The sequence below is a fragment of the Rattus norvegicus genome, chromosome 8, assembly GCF_036323735.1.
Source record: "Rattus norvegicus strain BN/NHsdMcwi chromosome 8, GRCr8, whole genome shotgun sequence".
NCBI lineage: Eukaryota > Metazoa > Chordata > Mammalia > Rodentia > Muridae > Rattus > Rattus norvegicus.
The window spans coordinates 117,041,313-117,062,573 of NC_086026.1; the positions used below are offsets into that span (position 1 = coordinate 117,041,313).

Genomic DNA, 21,261 nt, shown 5'->3' on the forward strand with positions numbered 1-21,261 from the left:
ACATGCAGAGAGAGAGAGAGAGAGAGAGAGAGAGAGAGAGAGAAGAAGAAGAAGGAGGAGGAGGAGGAAGAGGAGGAGGAGGAGGAGGAAGAGGAGGAAGAGGAGGAAGAGGAGGAGGAAGAGGAGGAGGAGAGACCCCAAGACCTCGAGACCCTGACCCTGTGTGACTACCTAGGTCTACACCCAGCCCTCCTAAGGCAGCCCTTCGCCAGAGTGGAACTCTCCAGAAGGTCCACTTTCCCCTGGGTCCTGTGGAACCTGCTTTGGAAACAAGCTAATCCCAACACTACGTGCTAAGCCGCAGAGTTCCCTTTCCTCTTGTAGATATATTTGGCTGTCCTCCAGTGATACAACCCACTCTTTCTGTGCGAACTGGAGTTCCAGTTAAAGCAATCAAACCAGTGGAACTGATGGCCACCTGTGGGCATGCTTGCCTCCTCCACTCCCTCGGAAGAAGTGTCTTCAAGCTAATAACGTTCCTCTTCTCAGTGTTAAAATGCACCCTCTCTCTCTCTCTCTCTCTCTCTCTCTCTCTCTCTCTCTCTCTCTCTCTCCCCCTTCTCCCTCTCCCCCTTCTCTCTCCCTCTCCCTCTCTCTTTCCCCGTCTTTCTCTTTTTCTCACAACATACCTGTTACAAAACAATGTGGTATTTTGCATGTGTGTCTTCCCTAGGGACCCAGTCTTTAAGGACCCAGTAATTTTCTGGGGAAATTTGTGTGTTCTGAAAGTCACACCTTGGGGACACCAGATAGGGCCATGGTCTTGCCCCCACCCCACCCCCATCTCCATTCCCAGACCACACTTTATATCTTCCCTTTTGTTCTGAGAAAAGGAAACATACGCTGTCTCTCCCAGATGGCACAGAGAAGTTCAGGAATCGATAACCAAGCTGACGCTCCCCACAGGGGACTCGGGGGCCTAGGCCAGAAGCAGAGGAGCAGCTTCCCACCTGCAGAGAGAGAGACCGCCACTCTGATGAGTTTTCCCGTGTTACATCTGTTCTGACCTTTTTATAAGAAAACAAACCCACTCTACTATTTTATATATTTTTAGCAACTCGTGTCGTGTGTGCGTGGCCTGTGAGGGAAAAGGTTAAGAAACCTGTCGCTGTCAAGAGCTGCAAGGCCCTTTCCTACAGCACTGGCCGTCCTCCAGGGCTGTTTGCTGTTTTGGTAGCTGGAATCTGGGTGAGGGGTTTAGGGTTTGTTTCCCATCATTCTGGTGGCACTTTTATCTTTATGTTGGAAGTAGAATTGGATGGATGAAGGGAGGGATTGATGTGTCCCCATCACAGGACATGTAAGCTATGGGTCTGGCTGGCCTGCTCTGCCCAAACTGGTGCACTTCTCCTCATCCCTTGGGATTGTATAAAGTAGGAGACTGGGACAAGACCTTCCCTCAGAAAATCATGGTCAGTGTGCAAAGCTCTGAGCTCATTAGATGCTGCAGTAAGAGGTGTGAAGGCACCAACAGGCCACATACTGGACACTGTCCATTTGCACGTGCCCAGTCTCAGACCATGAGAGGTGCAGACATGGGTCTGAGCTGGGGTTTCTTCTACTCCCTGACTGGAGTGCTTCGATGGACACACCACTGCCTCTTCAAGGCCGGAGTGGCAGGGAAGAGAAATATGCAGTGCCGGGACCCCAACTCAGCCTTCCCTTCTGCTCCTATTGTCAGCCCTGGGTCTCCAACTCCCCCTATGCTGAACTGCATCTCGCTTGGTTATTATGCAGATATTTTAATTATGCAGATATGTTTTTAGACAGTTTTAAATATGTATATTATTTACTCATTAGACCATAACAGCTCTGGAAATTGGAAATCTGTATTTAGTATCTAGCAGTGCACAATACGGATCTAATGTGGGGGCCCCAGGGAAGGAGACAACAGGAGAGGGCTGGGCTGGGCCAGGCTAACTCAGTGGGGCTTCTGGGCATGCCCTCATCAGGTCTGGCCTGGTGACATCAGGATTAGTTGGTGAACTCTGGACACTTCTGAAGGACCACTTCACTGGTCTCTCCCCTTGGGTAAAGGACAAAGGAACCAATTAGGGAACAGCAGGTAAACCTAGCCAGCCAGGCCCACCTGGCCTCATCAGCCCCTGCCCTGAGGGGCTCATTGCCCATCCCTCCTGGGCTATAGCATTAGGTAGACCTAAAGATGCCCCATTACCGCTCCCTGATCAGGGGGCTGTGACAGTGGCACTAATACTCTGCCTCAGTCCCCTCAGCTACAAAAGGATCCTGTCTGAGGCACCCCACAATCCTCCATCTGGCGTATAAACTGCATTGGTCTGGGAAGCCTCAGCCTAGGAAGGTGCGGGGCATGTCTAATGCTAGCCAGGCTGAGCCTGTAAACACTCTGACAGCCCTCCTCTGGTTTCTCAGAGCATCTATCTGGTTTGCCGCTCTGCTCTGGACTTACTGGCCCTGGCCTCTACCCCAGAGCTCCCTCTCCACCACAGCTCCCACCTGGCTCATCCCACGCCCTGGACCCCAGAGCTCAACATCCTGTTCATCCCAAGTTCAGGGCCTTCCACTCTAAGCTTCTCATATCCTCTCGGAAGCAGCAGTAGCTGTAACTAATTAAAACCCAAAACTCTCTAAAACCTTTCCCTCTAGGCTACACAATTGAACAAGTCCTGTCCTGTGGGCAGTTGCTTCCAGGGCCTGCTGCCATCAGCTCTGGGTTGAGGGGCTCCTGGGTGAAAGAGGATATAAAAGACAACAAGTGGGGTGCTGTGGGAAAGCACAGGGTTTTTAAGAGGGTGGCCCACCTGAGGGCTCTTGCCTCCCCACTACACCCAAGCCCAGCCCAGCCCAGGATGTAGGGACTCTGACCCTCCAGGTATTGTCCACAGCCTGGGTCACTTATCTCACACCATCGTCTGTCTCAGTCCCCCTAAGCTAAGGACATTTAACTTACTGAAATTTGAAGGTACCAGTGGCCCACTACTCCCCAGGAGAGTATTGTCCCCAGCCCAGCGCACAGCCTGTCCCCTTCTTTCTTGCCTTTTCTTGTAAGAATGGCTCCCAGAGCTGAGGGAAATTGATTGTTAAGTGAAACTCTCTGATAATTGCCTCTGAAATGCCTGCTGTTATCATGATGGACTTGGCTGTGAACAGCCCTCCTCAGAATCCCACTGTGGTTCCCTCCAATGCTGACCATGGTGGGGACACTGCAAGCCAGGCAAGACACCATCAACAACTTCACAGCAGCAGTATGGTCCCTAGGCCATTACCCTGTGGGGTGGGGTAAGGAAAAGAAGTCCCGAGAGGCCAAACCACAGACCTGGGATCCCAGCCCTGATTGGACAGGGCTCAAGCCCAGACCCCTATACAGATCCAGAGATGATCTGGCCTTGATTGAACAATGTTTACTATATACCCACTATATGCTAGGATCTGAGTTACCCTAAATTTAATAGCAACCAGGTACTGTCCCTCACTGAGCTCAGAGATCAAGATGACAGGCATAAGGAAGGTTCCCTGGGTGTCATAAGGAAACATCTTCTGGTGCCCAGAAGGAGTAAGGATTTGTCATGGGTGAGGGGGTCAGAAGTACATGAAGGGGGAGCAGCAGAGTCCTGGTAGCAGGAGGACTAAGGGCAACTCCAAGAGCACAGCCCGAGTCTGAAAAGGGAGTCACTCCCAGAGGACTGTCACTCAGGGACCAGGCTAAGCTCAGGGCCCAGAACAGAATGGGTCTCTCATACACAGCAGATACCCTGGGGACAGGACAAAACTGAGGCTCCAGCTTGGCCCAGAGTAGCCTGCCTTTCTGTGGTCCATCACAAAGGAACTAGAGAGGTGGGAGGAAGGTAAGTCTTGGGAGGCAGGGAGGACCATTGATACCCCAAAACAGGCCTGACTGTTGTGGGCTTTGTAAAGAGTGAGGACAAGGGCAGAGGGTGCTAAGCTTATAGCCCCACATATACACAAGGATGTGCCCACCTAGTGGAGACAGCAGGAAGCCCACAGGCTGGACAAGGGCTAAAGGAAACTTCCAGAGAAGGCAGCTAATCAGGCAGAGGAGCAGATACGAGAGGAAAGTTCTCAAGTGGACAAGAGCCTGCAAGAAAAACCCCCATGGACAGGCTACCTACGAGGGCTGCTGGGGTTGGAGAAATGGGGCTGCGGAGAGCCTGCTTACCCTCCATGTGGATCAGTTACTTCCTGTAGTTCACAGAAAGATCTGGATGGCCAGAGACGTGAAACCACTGCTGGAGGAAACTATGTTGAACGCAGGCCAGGGCTTCGGGGTTGTCCCCCTACCCCTCACCTCCTCACTCTCAGGCCTGATGGGACCTTGAGCAGCAGGGGCCTGCCCACTTCACCCTATCCCACTGCCTGGCCCTCCCTTCCCACACCACTAGACCTGCCTATTTAGCAGTTTCCACACGTCCAGCGCCCGGGGATGGACTGATTGATCTGTAACACCGAAAAAATAATAATGGCTTGATCGTTACTGAGGATTAAAAGTAATCCTTCTGCTGTGGCTATTGCAACTCCGTTATTCACGACTCAGCGGGCTGACCCAGGCCTTTGAGCCCAGGGGACTCTGTGAGCTTAAGGAGACCAAGGACTGAACCCTCCCTCCAGGGTGCTCCCTTACCTTGTCCACTAGGTTATGAAGTCTGAGGATTCCCATATTCTTGGGACCCATGAGTCAGTCCTAGGGTCAAAGCTGTGTGCTAAGAGTGTGAAAGAGTAAGCACATAAGCGCATGCGCGCGCGCGCGCACGCGCGCACACACACACACACACACACACACACACACACACACACACACACACACTGGCCACAAGTAGAAGCATAAGGGAGCAGATTCTTTAGAGCCATGGTTCAGTGTGGGGTCTGCAGCCCCATTTTCTCTCCTTCTCTTCTATACTAAGAAGCCTTAGTCTGGTTCCCACATTGCCTTAGACACGGCACTTATGAAAGGCAGGGGCCTCTACAGGGCCCCCAAATAGCCTCAAGTCCCACTCTGAGGTACATCTGGGACCCCAGGGAAGATAGAAGTCCACTAGATAAGAGAAAGGGAGATGCAGTGATTGTCGAGGCTCCTGTTCTGAGGTGTACCATCAGGGGCTACCTCCCTGGATTTTGTGGATCTTTGAGCCCAAGTATAGAGCTTTACATGTGGTGTGGTGCAATGTGATGCCCACTTTTTAAAAAATACTATTTATTTTATGGGTACACTGTAGCTGTCTTCAGATACACCAGATGATGCATCGGATTCCATTACAGATGGTTGTGAGCCGAGCCACCATGTGGTTGTTGGGAATTGAACTCAGGACCTCTGGAAGAATAGTCAGTGCTCTTAACCAATGAGCTATTCATCTCTCCAGCCCAACCCACTTAAAATGTCACACATACCTTCACAGAAAGGTACTGCAGGATTGTGAGTTTGCAGGTCTCATCCATTCTAAGGATTCAAGCCAAAAAGGGGATCCAGGATTTGGGAGAAAGAAAAGAAGAAGAAAAAGGAGTCTGGCAAAGCCTCAGAAGCCTTTCAGATGAAGGGCATGAGGGCTAGTGACATTCAAATTATCAGATCCACACTCTGAGATAAGGCTCCAGGTCTTCAGAGTGAAGTGAATTCAGAAAGACTCAATGTGTGGGGCAGGACCACCTGAGTAGGGCAGTGGATAGCAGTCATTTGAGTGATGGCAATGCGGAAGGCAGGCAGCAGACGTTTCAAGAGAAGAAGGTTTATACCAGGGCTGAGGAGATGGCTTAGTGTATAAACATTTGCCACCCAAGTGTAAGGAACAGAGTTCAATTCCCAGGATTAACACACAGGTTCAAGCCACATAAAAGCTGGGTGGGTGTGGGAGCCAGCCTGTACTCCCAGCACTCAGGAGGTGAGGATGGGATCCCTGGACAAGCTGGCTAGCAAGACCCACACATCCACAAGCCTTGTGTTCAGCGAGAAACCCTGCCTAATTAAAGTCACATACATGCACATATATTCCATGTACATACACTCACTCCCATGGAACAAAAAGAGAGCCTGTTACAGGAGGACACATGGCAACTTGGGTAGACTGAAGATCAACCCAGGGAAGTAGGCCTCTTTAAGCTTTATTAGACCCTCTTCTCTGGGACCTACACACAGGACTGATGGGCAAGGATGAGTTGTCCTGAATACCCAAGACACTGGGGTCTTCTAATTCAAGTGGGAAACCTTGAGTCAGGACATGGGATGGATGGGGCCAAAACGAGGAACACTAGGTATAGGGAGCCCTGTGAAGGACTGGTCTTGAGACCCCATGGGCTAAGCAAGGTGAATGTGATAGTGGAGGCTGGGCTAGGGCTCCAGGTTAACCCAGGCTCACTGTGCATCCTAAGCAAGTTGCTCACTGTCCCAAGTCTGGTACATCCTTGCCGGAGAATTTGCAGTGTCCACATGTGTCACTGGCCAGAGGAAGGGCTTGGCATGCAGTGTCCACCCCACCAGCTGGACTCCAGTTCCTGGTGGTGGTTATGACTGTGTCTTAGGGTTTTACTGCTGTGGACAGACACCATGACCAAGGCAACTCTTACAAGGACAACATTTCCTTGGGGTTGGCTTACAGGTTCAGAGATCTAGTCCATTATCGTCAAGGTGGGAATATGGCAGCATCCAGTCAGGCATGCACAGGAGGAACTGAGTTCTACATCTTCATCTGAAGGCTGCTAGCAGAATACTGACTTCCAGGCAGCTAGGATGAGGGTCTTCTAGCCCACACCCACAGTGACACACCTACTCCAACAGGGCCACACCTTCAAAGAGGGCCACTCCCTGAGCCGAGAATGAGAATATACAAACCATCACACACTGCAGTTCTCAAAACAGCACTGAATTCTTGAGAAGGTTTCATCCTTGGAGCCCTTCCTGAACACAGAATCCATGAGAGTTTCAGGTTTAAGCCCAGAGGGTGGCCAGGTCCAAGGGCCTTCACCGTAAGCTTTTGTGATGTTCCCAAAACTAGTAAAACTGAGCCTTAGCTACTCCTGCCCTGGTGAAGCTCCCTGCCTATATATTGCAACACACACACACACACACACACACACACACACACACACACACACACACACACACACTGTAAGAAGCAGGGCTGGCTGGGTCTGTCACATGCCCACATCTCAGAAAAGTCTGGCACTAAGCCCTCAGGACTGGGCTCCATGGTCAAAGGTCACTAAAAGTAGCACTAAAGTCTAAGAAAGGCTCTGAGTGGAGATCTGGGAGCCCTGTGGGAAGGGCCTCAGGAAGCCTGGGAGAGGACAGTGAGTCTGAATGAATAGAAGTGAATAGTGCCTGGTCAAGGCACAGTTACATGATGAGACACTCAATAACTTGTAGGTGTCACACACCCTGGGAGGGAGGACAGAAGGTGGCCCTGAAGCTTGGGCAGGAGGGATGTCTATCCTACCTTCTAGAAGGACTGCAGAGTCAGTGTTGAGAATCCTGTGGAAAAGCCTCTTAGACTGTCAGGCAGGCAGGCCTCCTGTCTCCTGTAGGGACCCGGTTGTACTTAGTGAAGTGTCCCTCCTACAAGCTGAGCCCTATCTAGGATTTTTGAGGCTCTGATGACACGAGGAAGAGGGAGGTCCTGAGTCAGCCTGGTTGGTCCTGGGAAGGATGGAGCATGGAGAAGGATTTGGGGTAGACATGGGGCAGTCAGCTTACCTCAGCCTCTGACTTCTATGTGCTCTGTCCCTCAGAGACTGGCTGACGCTGCAGAGAATTTCCAGAAAGCCCACCGCTGGCAAGACAACATCAAGGTAAGGGCCATGGCGTATGTCGGACCAGCAAGATGGCTCAGTGGATAAAGGTGGTTGCCTCTAGCCTAGTGACATCAATACCCAGGACCCACTTGGTAAGAGGAGAAGACCCACTCCCACATGTGGCCCTCTGACCTCCATACATGCACTGTGGCATTTGTGCATACAGACACACACAATAAACAAACAAACAAATGTAATTAAAAAAACCAAAATACATTCCACCCTCCAAGCACCCAAGGCTTGATACCTGAGCTAGGATGGTGTTCAGAGGAAGCAGTGTGTGCTGCACACACTCTAGAAGGGCACTGATGGAGTACAGAATCCTTCGTCAAACCCTCAGCAAAAAAAAAAAAAAAAAAAAAAAAGCCAGCTCTCCCTCAGTGTTAGGGAATGCAATGTAGAAATAAGCCCAGAGTAGTCTTGGGGTGGCTCATGAGTAGAAAAGCTTTGCTAGGGGTTGGGGATTTAGCTCAGTGGTAGAACGCTTGCCTAGCAAGCACAAGGCCCTGGGTTCGGAAGCTTTGCTAAAATGGCCATTTCCCAAGAAGATCCCATGATCCCATGAGTCTTAGAGAGTCACAGGGTCATAGTTGCCTCTTGACACCAGGACTCGTCTAAGACATTAACATCCTGACCTAAGAGAGGCCCTAGGACAGAGCATTGTCTGTGTCCTCCTCTTTTTTTTTCTTTCTTTTTTTCGGAGCTGGGGATCGAACCCAGGGCCTTGCTCTTGCTAGGCAAGCGCTCTACCCCTGAGCTAAATCCCCAACCCCCTGTGTCCTCCTCTTGATTGTGAGCAGCAGTCTGTCTTCCTAGGATGTCCTCTGGCTGGGCCCCAGGGACCGGCCTGCTGAAGTCATCATGCCTTTCCTTTTGTAGTGAAAATCCAGAAGGCTCAAACACCTTGAAGCCAAGTGCAGGGCACTGTAGGGCCCAGAGAATCGGGCAAAACAGAGCAGCCATACCAGCCAGGCTGGAGCTGTACACTCCTGACCCCTCCTGCTGGGCTAGTGTCTAAGACAAGACTGTTCCCAGACTCAGGGAAGCCTTGGAACCAGGGGCCATGGAGCCCTCAGCAACCAGACCAATTAATGGGCTCTGTGGGTCTGGGCCATGACTCCCAGTAGTCTCCTTGCTAGAGGAGAGGCAGAGGGAAGCATCAAGAGCTGGCCCCAGGGGGGCTGGAGAGATGGTTCAGTGGTTAAGAGCGCTGACTGCTCTTCCTGAGGTCCTGAGTTCAAATCCCAGCAACCACATGGTGGCTCACAACCATCTGTAATGATATCAGATGCCCTCTTCTGGTGTGTCTGAAGACAGCTGCAGTGTACTTATATATAATAAATAAATAAATCTTTAAAAAAAAAAAAAGAGCTGGCCCCAGGATTTAGGAACTACTATATATGATGGAGGTGAGACATATCTTGACTCCTTCTGGCTCTCAGCCAAGCTGGTGTAGATCTGTGTGCCCCAGAAAGCCGCTGGGGTCGTGAGCTCCACTTGCTGAGGTCGCCTATGGGCAACAGAGATCTACAGCTGTTACCAACCATTCCCCTGTGATCCAGCCCCCTGAACCTGCTCCCCATGCTCTGTCTCCCCAGACTCCCTCCCCTGTCTTTGCCTTGCCTTCACAGTAGCCTCTTTCACCACAGGTTAGGTGGGAGGAGCTAAACAGGTGCATGGAGCTGGGAACAACGGCTAATTTATTTCTCTTTCCTCTCTATTTCACTCTTTCACAAAAACCAGCATCTTGAGCATGCTGGACAAACTCTACGAATGAACCATGCCCCTAGCCCAAGATGATGTTTTCAATGAACAAGTAAAATAGTTACCGGCTCCCACCCCCTAAACTAAGTGGACTCCCTAGGACCAAGAGAAACCCTTTTCTTTTTTTTTTTTTTAATTCATGTTTTTTTTAAAGATTTATTTATTTTATGCATATGAGTACACTGTAGCTGTCTTCAGACACACCAGAAGAGGGCATCAGATCTCATTACAGATGGTTGTGAGCCACCATGTGGTTGCTGGGATTTGAACTCAGGACCTCTGGAAGAGCAGTCAGTGCTCTTAACCACCGAGGCATCTCTCCAGCCCGAGAAACCCTTTTCTTACCCTACTCCATCACAGTCCCTCCTCAGTCATGGTTCTGGAAGTCTGTAGTGACAGCTCTCAGGAAATGGAAGTAAGAGAATAATGAGCCAGCCTCAGCTACATAGCAGGTTCAAGGCCAGCCTGGGCTACATGAGACCCTTGTCTCAAAAATGGAGATGGGTGGGTAGAGAGATGCCTCAGTGGGTAAAGGCACTTGCAACCTCTGTCATACCAGGAACCCACATTAAAATAGAAAGGGAGAGGTGGCTCTATACAGTTGTCCTCTGGCCTCCACACCTGCCTTACAGCATGAGTACTACAAACACAGAAACACACACACACAGAGAAACATACACATACACACAAATACAAATACACACACAGAACATACACATACACACACACATGCAAACACAAAAACATACACATACACACACACGCAAACACAGAAACATACACACAAATACACACACACAGAACATTCACATACACACACACAAACACAAATGCAAATACAGAAACATACACACAAATACAAATACACACACACAGAACATACACATACACACAAATATAAACACACACATACACACAAACACAGAACATACACATCCATGCAAACACAAATACATACACAGAAACACAGGGGTATACATGCACATGCACTGTAATAGAGCACTGACTACTCTTTCAGAGGATCCAGATTCAATTTTCAGAACATGGCAGCAAACAACCGTCTCCAGTTCTAGAAGGTCCAGTGCCCTCTTCTGGTCTCCATGGGCATCACAGGCATTCATGTGGTACACAGACATACATGCAGGCAAAACACTTATACATTTGAAAGTAAAAAGAGATGGGGATTGGAGAGATGGCTCAGAAGTTAAGAGCACTGGCTATTCTTCCAGAGGTCCTGAGTTCAAGTCCCAGCAACTACATGGTGGCTCACAACCATCTGTAATGAGATCGAATGCCCTCTTCTGGCCTGCAGTCACATAGGCAGGCAGAATGCTATATATTATGTATATTATTATATACATAATAAAGAATAAATAAATAAATAAATCTTTTTTAAAAAGTAAAAAGAGAGAAAGAAAGAAGATAGCAGGTGGGGGTGGTGCACACCTTTAATCCCAGCACTTGGAAGATAGAGGCAGGCAGATCTCTGAGTTCAAGGCCAGCCTCTTCTACAGAGCAAGTTCCAAAACAGCCAGTGCTGCACAGAGAAACCCTGTTTCAAAAAAAAAAGAGAGAGAGAGAAAGAAAGGTAGATAACCAGGTAGATAGACAGGAAGAGAGGTAAGTAGCTAGACAGACAGACAGATCGGTAGTAGATAAGTTGATAGATAGGTAGACAGAGGCTCTTACTTGACACTCAGACTGTGCTGCCACACCCAGACAACCCCACTTCACAGTTCCCCTGCCCCTCCCTGCTACACTCAGGCCACGCATCTGCCCACTCCCTGCTTCCTTCCACAGCCTTGTTCCTCCTCTCATGCTTCACCACCCTTCCTGTGCCTGGGCCTTGGTTTCTCCTGACCTCTGCTTGGAATCCCCTTCATTCCTCCTAGAAAGTTCACCTTAAGCTATTATCTCTTCTCAGCCCACCATTCACTCTGTCCTCAGAGTGTCTGAGACCCTCAACTTCTCCTCAGTTTCCTCATTTTGTTCCCCTGACTGTCAGCTTGTTTTCTCCCATGAGCAAGCCTGTTGAGCAGGGCAGGAGTTGAGAAATAAACACAGGCCCTGCCCTCCCTTTGGTTTTCTTTCCCTCCCAGTTCAAGCCCCAGACAGGGAGACAAAGAGGCTACCATAGCACGAAACCTATTCCTCCTCCAGGTTCTTCATAAGAAGGAAACACCTGTATTTCCCAGTGCTATCCTCTGCCAGGCCCCTGGTCCATGGGTCTCAACACTTATTCTGGGCCAGGGTAGGCACCGGGGATGTCTGAGAGAATGCTGGAGCTTAGGGGGATCCAAGGGCACTGAGAGATGCTGCTCAAAAACCCACTTCTATATGACTGGGACACAAGCAAGGGATCCTTTGCCCCATTGGCTAGCTGACATTGTGCTACCTATCAGCTTAGCATGGCCTCTGAGGTGTGTTCACCAGGCTGCACGGGTGCTGAGCCAGTGATTTACGAAACATCTCTGTCCATGCCTGCCTTGCTTGTAACTGCCCTCCGCTGAAGCAGAAATGGGCTCTGGCTAACCACCCTCCTGCTTAACCTGAGCTGCTACAGATGTGGTTGTGGCCACAGGCTGCACTGGCCACTGGGAGAACAGGGCCTTGTTCGCTCAGTGCCCTCTTCCCTGTGCTGATCAGCCCATCAGTGCGCATGCCTCAGATCCCCAGGAGTAAGGCCTGTGGTCACCTGTTTCTTCCAAACTGCAAGGTCACTGCTGTTCCCGTGAAGATCTGCTACTGCTACTGCTGCTGCTGCGACTGCCAGGCTGAAAGGCATTAGTGCTAATGGTGGCCCATTAGCCCACCTGCCAGCCAGCACTGCTAGGGAGAGTTGGCAGGGCCTGTCCATGACAGGCCATGCAGCAAACGTGGCTGGGGAAAGGATGTGGGTTGTCCCTTGCAAGCATAAAGTCCACCCTGAAATCCAGTGACCTTGAGAAAGTGAACAGGGAGTCACCTTCCTCCTCTGTGCTCAGGAGGGACAACTGACCCATGTCGCAATCCCAGCCTCAAGCTCAAGTCCCTTCCCAGGCCCAGGCTTCTCACAGGGACATTCTTGTCCCCTAATTCATAAGGCAAAGCCCAGGATTCCCCTTTCCAGCCCCAGCCTGGGGGCTGGTCCCCCCACAGCACCTCCTTTTGAAACTCTATATCATAGACATACCCTGGCCAGTGTCCTGTTTGTCTGCCTCAGTCATGACTCCTTCAGATCAGGGGCAGCCAGACCTGTGTCAGTGCCATCTATCACCTGACCTTGTCCCCAGTCCAGTGCTCTGGTGGCAAAGTGACCAGACTCTTCCTTCTGGGGGACATGTTATCCAGAAGTTGTGGGCACAGAGTACTGGGCTCATGGAACTAGACAGGAATTCACTGCATTGTTAGTAAGGTGTGTGTTACCCAGTGTGGACAGTACAGAGCAGGGAACAGATAATTGTGGTATATTTGTATATACACACACATACATACCAATGGCACCAGCCAGGGACTTAGGGAACCCTTGAATCCACAAGATCAGAGCTGAGATACCATCAATAAATGACAGGGAAGAGGGAGGGGATAAAACACTCTCTAATTCTAGGCCATGCCTATACTCATTTGATCCTGGCAGGGCCAGGAAACCAGTAGCCACAGCCTAGACTTGGGAATACTAGAGAGACCGTGACACTGATCTATAGACAGCACCTCCCCTGGCTCTACACAGATGGGCAGCAGGTGGTCGGGTACCCATAACACTTAACATTAGATGAAGATGGGCCACCTGCCGGACTATGCCCGGTGCCAACATCACACTGAGCCAGCATTGTTTGCCACCTAAGCCACCACCAGGGAGGATTTGGGCCAGGGCATGGGTTGGGGAGAGAGGGGAGAGACGACAAACCCTCTGTCTCAACCTACAGTAGGAGACCTTGGAGTCTGGTGGAGGTAGTGGCCCTTCCTGTCTGATGGGGGAGGTAACCCTAGCTACAGAATTTAGAGGGAGACCTGTGAAGCCAGGAGTAAGGCCTGAAGAGCCAGGTGGACAAGACAGGCGGCCCCCCTGGCCCGAGGGTCCAACCCAGCCATAGGGCTCACCACCTGTCTCTGTCAAGCCAACAACAGACGGCTCTCAGGAAAAAATATCCTTTTCGGTCGAACTGAGCTGGCAGTATGTCCTGGAAGGAAGGCCACACGACCTCACTGGGGTGGCTGAGTGGCTGCCTGGACTCTGCACAGGGGCTGGTAGGCAGGTGACAGTCATGTCTGGGCAGCCTTGGCAGCTGCCTTGCAAAACACTAAATGACAGCCCTCCACCTCATGCATCCTGGACTCTTCCTCACTCTCCTGCTCCACAACTTCAAATATGCTTCACGTCCTTTCAGGCTCGGCTCCTACGAAGGAGCGAATGTGCTACACACTCCCGTACACACTGGGTCCAGCCCTTCGCCAGCCGCCTGTGTATTCAGGTTCCTGGAGGGATCATATGTGGGAGTTACCCACCTTTTGCCAAGCTTGAGCAAAAGACCCCCGAAAAGGGGGGAATAGATAAAGTCATCAGGACATGCTTTCAACACTGATGTCACCTCTCTTGTGTCATCCAAGGGTCCTTCCCACACTCAACCCCTCGTGTGAGCTGTGGCCTTGGCCTCCAGTTCTGATGTTCTCTGTTCTCTTTCTGATTCTAAATTTGATGGTGGATGTCAGACTCCTGGACGCAAAGCTCACGGAGGCTTCATGATCTTATGTTGCCTGATCAAGAACGTGGGGGTGGATCCTGGAAATCCTCATAGGCCTACTGGGGCAAATCTATCTGGCTGGTGCCTTTGGTTTTTATGTCTTTGTTTCTATTTCACCCTAAGATAGGGTCTCACTATGTAGCTCTGGCTATCTCAGAACTCACTACGTAGACCAGGATAGCCTCAAATTCACAGAGAGCCACCTGCCTCTGCCTCCCAATTGCAGGGACTAAAGGGCCACCACATCCAGCTTACTCAGCCTGTATTTACTCGCTGAGAGGTGCTCATCAAAACTTGAGTCACAGCCTCTTCTTCAAGGCTCCTGTGCTCACTCACGAGATAGTCTGCCTCCTTGTTTAATTCAGGACATGAGTCACGGAAGCCAACATTCTGGTGCTACTCAGGTAAAAGCAGATGCCAGCTTTCCTTCCCAGAGACCTGCTCCCACACACTGTGATGGCTCGACCTGCCTCTCTCAGCCCCATATCGCATCTCGAATAGAAATCACAGCTGTGTGTACTGTGTGTTTTCACATGCGACCTTGCCAAGGCTGCCAGCCAAGGCAAGGGGCAGGAAGAATACAGAGACCTGGGCCCCACCCATAGGAACCCAACAATCTCATATGCTATTTCCCTTTATCTCTTATGCTACCAACATTATATCTTGAGACTGTGAAACAGCAAAAAAAATAATAATAATAATAAACAGAAATGTGGGAACTGCTGAAGAGACGGCCAGAGTGAGTAAGGAGGCACTTCAAGGATGACTAGGGTACAGATGGACCCCCTTCCACAGCCTGACAATGGCCAGCCCCCACCCACCCACGCCCTTTCCTGTCCTTGCAGGAGCTTTGCCTCAAAAGTTGGCAAGTGAAGCCCCAGGTCGTAATCTGCAGTCCTCCCACTGCGCCCGCCTGTTTTCATTACGGTGGGAAAGAGCATCAGAGCCGTGTTTATAACCCCCTTTTAGATAACAAATCACATTTTCTTTTCGCCTGCGAGTGTGTTGAATTGATATTTTTTCCCCCTCAGTTTAATGGGTTTGTGTGTTCAGGAATGATCTTCATCAACCGAAACTCCTTATTGTGTTTGATGTAATGTCAGCTTTCATTACGTGCTTCTGTGTGAGCCAGGCATAGGGAAAGGCTGAGCCCCCTGGAACCTGGGCTCTGCCCCAGCCCCCTACCCGGGCCTCCTAGATGGGTGGATGGGTGGCAAGTCTGGATGAGGCTGGAGATGAGTGGGGAAGGCAGGTCAAATCCTGGATATAAAGCCTTCTTCTTTGTCCCTGCCCTCTTGTCTCTGTATATTTGAGTCACCAAAAGTGTCACACATGGTAGACATCTCTTGAGATATCAGCACTGTACCAGGCATTCAGTCACTGATCCAGAATGCTTGACTTAAATCAGTGTGTCCAGCCAGTAGCCTGTCCGTAACCCCGGAACTCCTGAAGAAGGCAACATGAGACTATCACCTTAAACATTCTTTTTTTTTTCTTTAATTTATTTATTTTATGTATGTGAGTACACCGTAAGCTGTCTTCAGACACACCAGAAGAGGGCATCAGATCCCATTACAGATGGTTGTGAGCCACCATGTGGTTGCTGGGCATTGAACTCAGGACCTCTGGGAGAGCAGTCAGTGCTCTTAACTGCTGAGCCATCTCTCCAGCCCCACCTTAAACATTCTTAAATACTGACCAACTAAAATCACTGGCCACAGACATAGCATCTGGCCAAACCCTCCCCTGGAGGCATAGGGAGGCTCAAAAAGTGTAATGGAACCATAAGGTCACATAGTATGTTCTGGCTAGGCCTCCGTTGGGCAGGGTAGCCTATGTGACTTCCAACCCTCATGGAGTGAGTGTGGCCTCTATGCTGGCTGCTTTTCGGGCAGGGCCTAGGGAACAGATCAGGCCACAAAGAAAAGCCCCAGCTGTGTAAGGAGCCCCTGGGGCAACACGGAAGGATCTTGTAGTATAAAAGAAAACAGCTGAGGAACACCTGGGGAGTGACTTGGACAGTGGCCCTGGCCCTAGAGCCCACCAGGGCAAAGTGGGACGGCCCCTTCTGGGCGAGTGGCATTTGCTGACACCAGGCTCACCTTCTGGCGGCCTCTATCAGCTGCACTCGGTTCTGATTAAAGATCATTAAACATGAAATTAGCCCGTTTGTGTTACGGGTCCCCGGGGCGACGGGTGATTATGACGTGCAGATGGCCAAGAACCCAGGCGGCAGGCAGGCAGGCAGGCAGGCAGGCACGGGCCAGGATGGGCAGGCAGGCACATGTGAGTGAGGGCCACGGGCAGGCATACGGGCCCAGCTTTGTTTATTCCCGCTCCTGTTGTGTAAACCCCTTTGCATTTCACAACAAATCACAGATAATTAATAAGTACATGCCCGTAATGAGCAGGCTTTTTAATAGAAGAAATTGGAAGATGCAGTGTGAAGTCATTATTTTGCTGTCTCCCAGGCCTGCTCTGATTTCCTATCTTCCTCACTCCCTGGTCCTGCCTCAGCCAGCCCCTCAGCAGCCAGGCTGGCTCTGACCCTGCCCTCAATTGGCCCACAGGGCAGGGCCTTGGTGCACTGTGTCAGGGGAACCTGGAATACAACATCCTTCCAGAGACTGAAGGACCTGAGGCTAGGCCTTGGGGTGGCGGGGGCAGGGTAGCAGCCACACTGACTCACCCCGTTTTTCCTGGGGGTGGCTTTGGGTGGAGGAAGGGACTGAATCAGACCTAGAGGAATCCAAAGACCTGTCCTAGGGCTTGGCAGACCTGAGGGGTCCAGGCTGCGTCTTGGGAGCCCCTGAGCTATGAGCACTAAAGCTTCTCTCTCATCACCAGGAGGAAGACATCATGTACTATGACGCCAAGGCTGACGCCGAGCTGGTAAGTGCCCCCACCTTCGTAGTAGAGGACAGGGAGCCGCCAGAGCCACGCCTGTCCTTCTGGGCCACAACGGTCTCAGCTGTAAAATGGGTGTCACGAATCCATACTTAACCTTTCTGAACTCAACCATTCTGCATTGGGCTTGGTCAGCCTGTCATTGTTCACATCTCCCTAGAGGTCCTTGACCCTCCGGGGCTGTGTCCTCATCACCAATATAGGCTAAGCTACCCTGCACAGTGTGGAGCAAACTGTGTCTCCCTCTCTGGGCAAGGTGGTAAAGTGTTGGATATCGGGCAATTCAGTCCCAGTATGAGGGGTTCTCTGGGCACCATGGGAGTGGAGGGAAGAGAGGAATAGTCCCTAGGGCCTCCTGGAGGTAGGTACATGGGAGTGAGACACAGTGACATTTAAGCCCCCCGCCCTGGGACAGTAGAGGCTCCCTTCCCTGTGATTTGGGGGACTTTGCATCAAGCTATGTAGAGGACCCATGACCTGGCCTCACTATCATTGCTTGGCCCTGCATCGCCTGGTGGCCTCAGACACAGAGGCAGCCCAGTTCCTACATCTGTTTTCAGACGGGGCTCAGATAAACCATGATAATCTCCCAGAAGTGGCAGCACCGGACCTAAACCATTTTATTTCCAAATCCCATGACCCTGGGTCTGCTTGAGTTAGCTTGTAAGGTGGTGAGGTCCCCATCATGAGAGGGCTCAGCAAGAATGACTGTGGGGTGACAAAGAGCCACAGAGAACGCCAATAGTGTCTGCGGGTTTGAACACTTGGGAGTAGCTAGTGTTCTGTGAACTTACCCGTGTCTGCCTCCAAAGCACAGTGGTTGAGCCTAACTGTAAACAGTGGTGGCTGGTGCAGTGGTATAGTGTCTAGTACTGTTCTGCGCTTGCTGATACAGAAAACTCAAGGTCCAGCATCCCCTTTTCTGGCCTGGAGGCTTTCCTGTCCTAAGCAGAGGTAGCCTGTGACACCAAGAGGAGGGAAGGCTGAAAAGGATACTTGTGTGGGAGGCCATTGTACTAGGTTAGCCTAGGAAGCCTTAGGGGGGGGAGGCCGAGAAGGAGGGGGTGGGCTCAAGCAGGTGCATTTCCCCTTGGCTGAGCTCCGTGGCTCCCGGAGAAGTTGCTAAAATTAAAGCTGGAATCTGAAATTCAAATGAAGAGCGAACCTTTAATTAGACCCTGAATCTAATTCCTTACCCCCCTCGGCAGCGGGCTGTAATTTTAGCAATCAGTACATTAAATATAAACCAGGAGACTACAGTCGCCCAAAGCACTGAACTCCTGGGTTTGGCTGGCACCAAGAAGGTGCCTGGACAGCCTCGTACCCAAATCCCAACCAGGACACTGTTCCCTGCTTCCAGTAGCCCCCAACTCTATCCAGGACCCCAACCCTGGCTCCAAATGCCTGCTGCTCTGCCTCCCAGCCCCTGTGGGGGTAGGGGGGATTGGAACTACCCTGTAGGGAGGCACTGCTCTAGACAGGCCTGGGCTAGGGTCAGTGAGGCCAGAAGCTCCAAGCCTGATATAAATAACAGCGCACGCACACACCAAGTCCCCTGCTTGGTGTGTTGTGTTGTTTTGTTTTGTTTTGTTTTAATCTTTGCCAGAGGTACAGTTAGAGATCTTTCTAGACCATTTACTTTTAAATTGCCAGCCAGAAGGTGGGGGGTGAGGGAAGAAAAGGAAAAAAGTTCGCCGGCTGAAGGCTTATCAGAATGGAATCCAAATGTCACATTAGTTGGGAAAGTTGGAAGATTAAATTTTTTCAGTGCCCTTCATCTGCCGCTGACATTTGGGGGGCTTTCTTCTCCCACGCCTCTCCGTCCGAGTGGAGCATGCGTGGCTTACGCCTCCCAGACGGCCAGTTCCCTACTCTGGCCCGTAAGCTCAGCCAGCAGCTGCCTACTCTGGCTTTACCCAGCAGCACCCGAGGGCATTCCAGGAGCTTCCCAAAGTGGGCAGGAGGTGCGTGTGCCTGCTGGAGGGCATGAAGGACAATAGCTTGAATTTTGTTGTCCGTCCCTAGAAGATGGATAGGGATAGACTCTGGTCACTTCAGAGCTGTGTCCTAGGGTGTGGCCCGGTGGAAATGACCTGGACAACAACCAAGAGGTGGAAGTACACTAGGAGGGACGTGTCTGGGCTTCAGGGAGCAGCAGAGGAGCAACCCTGGAGACCCACTGGGAAGAGAGGATGAATGAAGCCTTTGCTGAGCTTAGTCAAAAGGGTCTTGGGTGGGGGAAACGGTGTGGGTGTGTGTGGAGCACTTCACACGTCTCCCTTGCCTCCCTGTCTGGCTTTTTCTTCTTCCCCTGTACTTTCTCCAGCATCTCCCTTCCTTGCTTGCACACCTGCACTGGAGCCTGTGCTCTCCCCCCCGCCATGGGCTGCAGCATCGTCTCTGTAGCCACAGCTCCACTCCTATCAGCCTGTGGTAGTAGGCGGCTGGGGGTTGGGGGCGTTGCACAGCGCATGCCCAGCCTGCCTGGCCAAGAGATACCATAATTGGCACCTGTCAGCCGGCTGCAGCTTGTTTTAGAAAATCAACGGGGGCCTTTATAGTCCTGCTGCTAGCAGGCATGGTGGACCCTCCCTCTGTAGGTCACTCGGTCTCTGTGCTAGCCCCCACTCCTCTCTAGAACTACCCTGTTATGGGAGATGGTTCCCCCAAATGGGGCTAAGACTGTCTGGTACCAAAGGAACCTGTGTACAGGGGAAGGGTGGGACCCAGCGAGAATTGTGGGGGTGTGAGGCCGTGGGGGCTTCGCTGTACTTGCATAAGGCGTGTCCTTGGAGGCAGAAGTCTGCAGCCCACTCCTAACTGGCTTGCCCGTTTGCCTCCTTCACTGACAGTTGCCTTGCAAGGAGATAGAGAAGGGCTCATTTCGGTTTGGGTTTTAACTGGGATTTGGCAAACAGATGGTGGATGCGGTGGACAAGGGCAGGCAAATTCACCCAGGGAAGCCTTCTAGGTGAAGAGTCGGTATGCTGTAGCCATGTTCTCCTGTCCCGGGAGCCTCTCCATCTGTCCCTTGTCTCTGCAATAACCTCTGCCCTTAAGATGACCCTGGGCTCTGGCCCTCCCTGTCCTCGCCTGCAAGCCTAACCAACCCACTTGCCACTTTCCAGCCCTGACGAGCACGGGTGGGGTTGCTCTCCGCAGGATGATCCTGAGAGTGAGGATATGGAGAGGGGATCCAAGACCAGCGCCTTAAGGCTGGACTTCATCGAGGAGCCAAACTTCAAGAACAAAGTCAACTATTCATACACGGCGGTGCAGATCCCCACAGATATCTACAAAGGCTGTAAGTGTGCGTGTTAGTGGGGGAGCCCTTCCCACCCACATGGGCGCAGGGCCCACTTCCCAAGCATTCCGGGTCCCTGAGATGCAAAGCTAGTGCCACCTACCTTTAGCCAGTCCCCTGGACCCAAGGTCATACGTGTTCATTTCTCTGACCTACCCACATATAGGCCTTCATGCTCAGCAGAGCTTGAAACACAGCCTCTTTGCTGGTATGGTCTCGATCCTGCGTGTACACATGTCCCACACATACATGTGTACCTTGCTTCTCACTGCTGAGATGAACTCCCCCTAGTCAGCCCCTCGTCATCCCTGCCCTTCTCTGACTCTATTAGGAGGGACTGGGAAATGCCAGCATAAGGTGGACACAGAGATTAAGGGCAGCAGGACAGTCGCCATAGGCAACAGACACAGAGCTGATTAACCCATTCTTCTCTACGGCACAGAACTGAAATAGTTGGGAAATGGGTTTCTAGCCTGAAATAGCCAAGAGTGTGGTGAAGGGGGACCAGGAAAATGTGGTTGAGATTCTAAGTCCCAGAGGCGGGGCAGTTTTGCACAACAGGGAAACGGACTCATTATAGCTTCAGTCTACTGCTGGGGCCCCTCATCTGATGTTCAGCTCTGGGCATCTTCTCCATGTACTACGCCAATTCCTTAGGAATTTCCGGGGTTGGGGATTTAGCTCAGTGGAAGAGCGTTTGCCTAGCAAGCTCAAGGCCCTGGGTTCGGTCCCCAGCTCCGAAAAACAAAAAAAAGGAATTTCCTCCAGCAGTAGACTGAAGGTCCCCGT

The 21,261-nt window shown here is 51.3% G+C and overlaps 1 protein-coding gene across 8 annotated transcripts in view; it reads left to right on the forward strand.

Moving 5' to 3' along the window:
• The window catches only part of Cacna2d2 (calcium voltage-gated channel auxiliary subunit alpha2delta 2), a 131,300-nt gene that overhangs the window by 90,453 nt on the left and 19,586 nt on the right, over positions 1 to 21,261 (forward strand). For all 8 annotated transcript variants that reach the window (XM_063265241.1, XM_006243735.4, XM_063265242.1 and 5 more), the window contains 3 exon segments: positions 7,714 to 7,773; positions 17,109 to 17,153; positions 20,331 to 20,472. In XM_063265241.1, coding sequence (XP_063121311.1) covers positions 7,714 to 7,773; positions 17,109 to 17,153; positions 20,331 to 20,472 — 247 coding nt within the window.